Genomic DNA, 8,589 nt, shown 5'->3' on the forward strand with positions numbered 1-8,589 from the left:
GGATATTTTTTTCAGTATATATAAGCGAATTCGTGTACTGCTGGCTGCTGCTGATTTACACGGTGATCACTCATGGGATCGATGTACATATCTGTAGTTAATCTATATTAGCGCGCGCACACACATTTACCTTGGGTGTTTGCTCACGGCACCGTACCTGGTGGACGTAGACTTGGACTGCGTTGAGGTAGAGCATCGTCGCCATCAAAGATAGATGGCAATCAGAGCAGCGGAATTACATACTCCTGGGAGAAAGACATCCATTGTAGAGTGAAATCTCCTTTCGTTTTTCTCTGATTGTAAGAAACAGCGGGGAATGCTGACAATCACACAAAAAGAGCAAAACCATATTGCATACCTGAGTGTCTGGATGTGACTACGAATTACAAATCAGGGTGGATGATCATGTAGGTTCTCATTCACAAATCAGCATGGTGCGAAAAGTAGAATGAGATAAAGCCTGGAAATAGGAAATATCCGACCAGCAAGGAGCAGTCATTACCTTTCTACTGGCCTTTGCATACATAACTGAAAGTGGGATCGGTATTACTTAAATGCTGAAAAAAATCTTCTGACAATAGCAGTCATCAAGGAAACATGAACAATTTGTGCATAACTTGGCTATTAGCCTTGCACGAATTGATTAAATGTGTTATTAGTAAGACAATTACATTATCAAAAACTCAAAGCTTTTACAAAATAATGGCAAAACTGCGTACACAAAAGACAACTTTCATAACCAGATATACTATCTAATTGACTTGATTTCCTATGCTTCGACATCGTGGACGTAGGGACGGACTCGTACGCATCTAGCCTGCAGTCTGCACTTTGCGCAACGCCATTGGCAGCGACACCAGAGCGAACCGCTGTGCAACTTCTTGTCGGCTCTCTTCTTCTGTGTCCCAGCTCATCACAACTTGTAGAAGGAATGCTACATCCGTTTTTCCACAACCTAGAATGAAAAATCTTGGTAGCAAAGGAAAATGTCGAGGAATGAGAAAGACCACATGTCTCTGTCTAAATAGCATAGTTAGTATTACAACAAACAAACCAGCACCAGCTGCCCTAAGTGGACCTTCAAATCAAGACCTAGTTTAATCTGATCGGGCCAAACTAATCAGTCAATTCATGGAACATATAGTCAATTTTCTATAAGGAAACATATAGTTAGATTGTCCGCTCAAGATCGAATACTGCAGTTTGAAGGGACTGTCCAATCTACATAAATCATGAACACGTTTCTACATTTCCTAACTAAAACAACAATGTCTGACCATTGGCTTACGCATACTGTAATACAAATTGCAAACTGCTGACAAGTGTTGACCTGTCGTTGGTTTTTGATGACCATATAAATTTACTTTGGTGAAAAGAAAATTTCAGTCATAGTGATAGCTCCAGCCTCCAGCCAACAACCAAAAAAGTAGTCTAATTGGTTATAAACATCGAGCAGTCCAAAAAGTTGTTGGCTCCAGAGCAGTACGGAACATCATCATAATCAGATATATCCTGAGAATACTAAAGGTCCAGATGGGATCAAGAGGAAGGGTCGTGCTGGTGGTTGGGTTTGTTTTTCTTTTCTCTCGCATGTACCGCTTCTGGTTCACTTAATATGAGGACTGTGGGTCGACGCGTGCGTTGTGGCGGGAAAACACAACGCCCAAGGTGTGAGAACAAATATAATAAAGACAGAAGTACCCTCAGGAATTCTTGAGCCGAATCTTCGCAAGCCTATCTTTCAACATGGCATTGTCTAGAGATTTGGGTCTAGGGTTCGTCCGGAGTGAGGTTATATATGGGGATTTGGGTCTAGGGTTCGTCCGGAGTGAGGTTATATATGGGGATTTGGGCTGGGTTTCAGGGATGCCGACTCGGATATAATTTACCATTTTGTGGAGGAAATGTTCCTAAAAGAAGTCTGACATTTCTTGAGTCGAAACAGATAATTCTCAAATATTTCAGATATCATTAACATACATGTGATTGCAGGAACAGGGTGGGATTTTTTAACCAAAATCAAGCTTGCTCAAATCCCTGTTTGATTTGAAAATTTAACTCAAGCCTTGCATAATCACGAGTTTAACTCTCAGATATGCAAGTAGAAGAAAACTTAGACAAACCTTGCAGCGGGCATCCTATTTGAGAAAGTCCTGCCGTGGCGAACCTGAGACTCACACAGACTGATGAGCTCATTTAGTTCAAGAGGTAAATCACCATAAAGTCTGTTTCTTTTAATTCAAATAGTATGGTCAGTCAAGTTTTGAAGTTAAACAGAAATGAAAAAAAAACATATATCAAAGTTCGCACGCACATAAATTCCAGGGATAACATGTTTATTAGCTCTGATGGAATTGATCCATTGAAGTTATTGTACCCCAGATCCAACACCTTCAGCTCTCGTAAATCTCCCATCTCTCTAGGGATAATACCATAGAACAAGTTCCTGTGCAGTACACTGTATGGATGTAAGGAAAATAGTAGAAAAGTTTGAAGGGCGAACATCATTTCACAAGTACATAAGATACAAAAATTAATATTAAGATGCTTTCTTGGTGAGTGCCTGAATGGGCATACATAATTCAACAGATAGATTTACTATGGTACTAACAATAGGAAAACTACATAAAGCACTGGTTTGCCGTCAAATAATCATGTACTTGAATTTGATCCATGCAAAATTGTATTCTCAAAAGTCCCCTAGATCCAAGAAGAAACACCTGTCTTGTATCCAACTACACTCCAAGAAAGAACATACACCAAGTTAACTGATGTGCCTTAATTGACAGCTCAAAAGCTGAGGTCATAAGCCTCATCAGGAAAACATACACACTACGAAGTTTCAGCTTTACTACTGTGCTCAGCATGATAGCCTATATCAAAGTGCAAAATGACTCTTATTCAGTTGGTAGTTTCAGAAATACCAAATACTATCTTATGGTTGAAAGCGTGAAACATGTTATGTCAAAACCAAAGTGTTCAGAAAAAAACGTCACCAGAGGAACTATAGAATATGCTTACAGAAAACGCATATTAGTAAGCTGCCCAATGTCAGGAGATAACATTCCCTTCAGACCAAGATTTGACAAGTTCCTACAAAACAAAGGCACACACAAATTAGGCAAAAACATCAAAATACATATTATCAATCAGAGCATAGGGAAATGTTGCAAACATAACACATGATAGAAAACAATGTAAACAGAGCAAACATAGCTGCATAAGATGGGCATCCTATACTGAACAGTTCATGCATGTCAGGGGAACTGGATGTTTAACAAGATATCCCCAACACTGATGCTCCACATAAAACAAAATTAAGATTTGCATCAATCAAGGGTTCTTAACAACTCAGAATCAGCACCAAAGGAATTGGCAGTACCAAACGAGCCAAGTCTCTTTTTGAAATCCGAAGCCTCCCCTCTTCCTCCCTCCCTCTCTCCCTCCACCGTCTTCTCCTTCAATCACCGCATCCCCGGCGACCCCAAGAATCCGAGGCATGATCCCCCCGAATCGCACCCCCATCTTCCTCGGCCCAAATCCCAATGAATCTCGCACCGAGTCAAGGGACACAAGAATCACGAATCCCCAAGTATATTCATCAACAATACGGGAAGAAACCCCCAACCCCGGTAGTCCGGCCATGGACACGGACCAGCTGCTCCCCACCACCGCGCGGCTGCCCCTCCACCCGTTGCCGGAACACACGCCGGTCTCCAACTTCGACGCGCCACCCTGATCGCGTTGCCCGTCCCCGGCATCCTCCTACAAGGACAACCTCATCTTCAGGCCTCACCCCCATCGCCGCCACCCTCGCCTCCTCCCCCGCTGCCACCGCACCACTACCGCCGTGACTTCGATCCAAATCAGAGGCACATGAGCAGGAGGAATCCGGCCGGCGGCGGCAGATGGCCGGAGAAGTAGATCGGCCGCCGCGTAGATCGGCGGCGGTGGCGCCCTACCCATACGCATCGAACGAGCCCATGCTCGTGTGTGCTGCCTGCTAGTGTTTCCTTTTTTTCTCAGATTAGACATTTTAAAAAGGACTGCGGGTTGAGCCAGCGCCAGCATACAACCGCTCACCTGGATTTTCTCTCGACAATCAACAATCAACAATGAATTCAGCAACCAACATGAATCAAGTCCCTGATGGCGAGTTCAGCAGCACATATAACAACTAACAAGAATTACTCAACAATCAAGAACCATCAAACAAATTCAGCAGCACATACAGATGCCTGACCCACGTCCCTCCTGCTTGCAACTCCATTGCGAGTGGTGAATCATGAAAAAAAGAGAAAATTTTGCATCACGGAGCAGAGTGGAAGGGAAGGAAGGATGGGGGGTTTGAGGAGTTACCATCCCCTGTCGCGGGAGAGGAAGCTGCGTTCTTGTAGGTGCTGAATATGGCGCCGAGGAAGACGGGCACGAGCAGAGGTGTGGAGGAAGACGAGCAGGAGCGTCCGCTAGGGTTCGGAGCCGCCGTCGTCACTGACAACTGCGAGGAGCTCGTGGTGGAGGTGGAGCCAGTGACCCGGCTGCGGCGGGAACGCCATGGCCGCCCTGCCTCCTCCCTTCTCAAGGCTGCGTCTGCGCGCTCGCACCGCCGTGGCCATGGATCCGCGGATCCCGCCGCCGTGGTCGCTGCGAGGAGGTCGAGCTGGAACCCCACGGGCTTGGTCTGGATCCAACCGTGTCGGGAGCACCATGGCCTCCCTTCTCGATATGGGGGAAGGGAAGGGAAGGGAAGGGAGAGGAGGGGAGGTCGCCGGTGCGAAGAGGGCGGAGGCCGGCGGTGGGGTCGCGGAGTCGCCGATGCAGCCGGGGTCGAGGGGGATTTTGAGCACGCTCACCTAAAGACAGAGGAGACCGGAAGTTGCGTCCATCCGGATCCGGTGAACGAGCGATTCGTTTTTTTTACCGTACAATAATAAGAACCACGTCGGACGGACGGACAAACATGCTTTTTTTTGGCGGGGTAAAGGGAGATTTCATTACTCAAGGAAGCATATCCGCCTTTCAAAGGTTTACAACAAAGTCCAGCCCCGAGCACAGCCAAACTGCAGTGCGGGGTGTAGCACGTCCATACGCGGCAAGCGCATGACTAACCTTATTCTGCGAGCGACTAATAAAAGTAAAAGAAATCTCCCTACGAGCATCTTGTGCTAGTCTTCGAATCTCCTCAATGAGCACACGGTATTGCGATCTATCTCCAGTACGTGCTAGCAGCATAGACACCGCTTCTGCACAGTCGAGCTCAACCATAATGGGCAGGTTTGTACGGTAAAGCGCAAGCTCCAGGCCCTCTCTGCACGCAGCCAGCTCTGCCTCAAGGCCATTATCGCATGTAAGGAGCTGTCTACAAGCAGTATAGATGATGTTGCCTCTATCATCACGAAGAATCATACCACCCCCTGCCTCTCCGGTTGGAGGAACATGGCTGCCATCTGTATTGAGCTTAGCCCACCCCGGTGGAGGAGGGGTCCAGTGCAACTCCGGCTTGGGCATTTCCTTTGTGTGTATAACCGGGAGGCTATCATGCACCACCATTTTCCCTTTCTCCAAGTCGCCATGAGGGTGTTGATGGATACAAAGCAGAGAGGTGATGTACCCATGGAGGAAACGGCGAGATGCTTCTGTCGGGGGCGGCGCCTTATCATGTGTGATCTCATTCCGCACATACCAAGTTCTCCACATGGTCATAGGACAACCATACGTGCTGTTTCTGTCAGCGGCTCAAGGAGGGAGAGTAGCCACTCCGGACCATTGTTGCATATAGTATCCACCTCCGGGATTGGCCAATCCAAGGCCATGGCATATGCCACAGTTCGCGAGCCAATGGGCACCTGCAGTACGCATGGAGCCCGTCCTCACGTTCCATACCACATAGGGGGCATATGTCAGTAAGCTCGAGATGGCGAGAAAATTTGTTGGCCCAAGTAGCAAGCGAGTTGGACACAACTCTCCAAGCAAACACGCGTACCTTAGGGGGAGCAGGGCACCCCCATATGATCTTACAGATGGCGCGATGACCATCCGGTGCCCTGCTCGTGGCCGTCGCCGATGAACGTTCGCGCTCGTCCATGGCAAGGCGGTAGGCGGAGCGAACGGTAAAGATACCATTCTTCTCTGGGCTCCAGGCGATCATGTCGTCGGTGATGCGGGTCGACGTGCGGATGTTGGTGATGGTATGCACATCCGCCGGTAGGAAGTGGCGTTGTAGGAGGTCTAGCCGCCAAGCACCAGACGCATCCAGGAGCTCTGCCACTCGTCGAAGCCTGCATGTTCCTTGCTGCGTGATCGGGCGCCCAGTCGGCTGCGTGGGCAGCCAACGGTCCCGCCAGATCCTGATGCTTTGTCCGTCCCCCACGCGCCAGACTAGGCCCTTTTTCAAGAGCTCAAGCCCATACTGGATGGCCTGCCAAGTGGGGGATGCATTCCCGGGAAGACCGTGTCCTCAAGACGCCCCTCTGGGTAGTATTTGGCTTTCAGTACCTGCGCACATAGACTGTTAGGATTGATTAAGAGCCTCCAGGCCTGTCTGGCAAGGAGGGCCTGGTTAAAGAGACGGAAGTCTCTAAACCCCAGCCCGCCCTTCATTTTTTGTTGTTGAATCTTTGGCCACGCAGTCCAGTGTGTTTTCCGTTTGCCCTCTACAGAACCCCACCAAAAATTACGGACCATCCTATTCAGATCATCGCAGACTGACATCGATAGCTTGAAAACACCCATAATATATGTAGGGATCGCCTGTGCAACTGCTTTAATCATGGTTTCTCTGCCGGCAAGGGAGAGTGTGTCACCCCAAGCAATAATCCTTTTCAGAAGGCGAGACTGCAAATTCTGAAATTTACCTTTGTTCATACGATCATCTGGGGTAGGGAGGCCTAGATATTTCTCCTCAAACGTGTCCAAGTTCACATGCAAAATAGACCGGATCCTCTCCTGTTTGGTGGCGGGGCATGAATTACCAAACAAGAGGCTGCACTTGGCCGGGTTTATATACTGCCCTGTAGCACGCTCAAATGAGTGTAGCACTTCGCACACTTTAGTTGCTTGTTCCTCGACTGCTTTAAAAAATAGCAATGTATCATCTGCAAACAACAAATGAGAGATGCCCGGCGCTCTACGACAAACTTTCAATGGAGTTAAGTCTCCTTTCATCTCGCCCTCCTTTAACAATGCAGAGAGACCGTCAGCCACAAAGAGGAACAAAAATGGGGAGAGAGGATCACCTTGCCGAAGTCCACACGACGGTGCAAACGAGTCCAAGAGGGTTCCATTAAATTTAACTGTGTATCTCACCGAGGTGACGCATGTCATGATCCAGTCCACCCAACGGCAAGCAAAACCCAACTTTATCATCATTCGCTCGAAGAAGATCTAATCCACCCTATCATATGCTTTGGAGAGGTCAAGTTTATAGGCACAAAAACTGTTTTCCGGCTTCTTCTCCTGCTGAATAGAATAAATGCACTCAAAGGCCACCAATGCATTATCAGTAATCATCCTCCCAGGGACGAAGGCACTTTGCTCTGGCGAAATAATTTCATCCAAAATGGGGCGGAGCCGGTTAACCAAACATTCAGCCACAACCTTGTAAATGATATTGCACAAGCTTATTGGTCTGTATTCTGTCAGCCGCTCTGGTTTGTCTACCTTTGGGATAAGAACAATGGAAGTGTCGTTGACCCCCTCAGGCATTCTTCCAGAACTGAAAAGCTCCTTCACCCCTGCAGTAACCTGCTCTCGCATGACATCCCAGTTCCTCTGGAAAAACCGCGCGGGAAATCCATCCGGCCCCGGCGCTTTGAGAGGTCCAATCTAAAAAAGAGTGTCTGATATCTCCTTATCCGTGAAGTCTGCACACAGACCATCATTCATGTTGGCAGTCACACGAGTATTAATCAAATCAATTACCGGGTCCGCACGGAGTGTATTGTCGGCTGTAAAAAGCTTAGTGAAGTACGATGTTGCCATGGACGCCATAATATTGTGGTCCGTCTGGACCACCCCTGCCTCGTCCACAAGCGACTTAATGCGGTTTTTTCGAACCCGCCACACCACTTTCCGATGGAAGAACCATGTGTTTCTGTCGCCCTCCTTGAGCCAGGCAACCCGGGATCTCTGCATCCAAAGCATCTCTTCCCTATACAGAAGCTCGTTCATCCTGTCAGTGGCCTCCCGAATCTCCTTCATGTCTGCATTCATAGACATAAGCTCTTCCAGGCGGGTACAAGATTTGTTAATTTCTTTAATAACATTACCAAACTTTTTACGGCTCCAGTCCTGCAATTTTTTCATCATAGTACCCAAGCCGACCGCAATATCACCCAGGTTAAGCAATGAACCCAAATCTGTCCAAGTATTCATAATTACCTCAGGGAGGGACGGATCCCTCTCCCACATCACCTCATATTGCCGGCAGCGCCTGCCAGACTGCTGCACGGGCTCCTCCAGAACGCATCGTAGCAGGATGGCAAAGTGGTCTGAACTCGGCGCCGCAAGGTGCCGCACCTTGGCCTCAGAGAACATGTCACGCCAAGTGTTGTTAGCCACGGCACGATCAAGTCGAACTTTAACATTTGC

The 8,589-nt window shown here is 48.0% G+C and overlaps 1 protein-coding gene across 1 annotated transcript; it reads right to left on the minus strand.

Annotated features, from left to right (window-relative positions):
- Positions 1–285: 285 nt before the first annotated feature.
- Positions 286–4,878, minus strand: LOC123169368 (probable LRR receptor-like serine/threonine-protein kinase At1g63430). Its single transcript, XM_044587204.1, has 5 exons — positions 4,360–4,878; positions 3,022–3,093; positions 2,315–2,458; positions 2,124–2,225; positions 286–969 (listed from the first exon to the last, which is right to left on the minus strand). The coding sequence occupies exons 2-5, from the start codon at positions 3,063–3,065 to the stop codon at positions 813–815; spliced, it is 447 nt and encodes a 148-aa protein (XP_044443139.1). The 5' UTR covers positions 3,066–3,093; positions 4,360–4,878; the 3' UTR covers positions 286–812.
- Between the last annotated feature and the right edge of the window lie 3,711 nt (positions 4,879–8,589).

The sequence above is a fragment of the Triticum aestivum genome, chromosome 7D, assembly GCF_018294505.1.
Source record: "Triticum aestivum cultivar Chinese Spring chromosome 7D, IWGSC CS RefSeq v2.1, whole genome shotgun sequence".
NCBI classification, from domain to species: Eukaryota; Viridiplantae; Streptophyta; class Magnoliopsida; order Poales; family Poaceae; genus Triticum; species Triticum aestivum.

Bases quoted from the DNA above. Each gene is read 5' to 3' on its own strand.
- LOC123169368 (XM_044587204.1), bottom strand. From the start codon at position 3,065: ATGTTATCTCCTGACATTGGGCAGCTTACTAATATGCGTTTTCT. The intron at 2,459-3,021 runs GTAAGCATATTC...ACATCCATACAG, and splicing joins CTTACTAATATGCGTTTTCT to TGTACTGCACAGGAACTTGT. The intron at 2,226-2,314 runs GTGCGTGCGAAC...TAAAAGAAACAG, and splicing joins ATGTTATCCCTGGAATTTAT to ACTTTATGGTGATTTACCTC.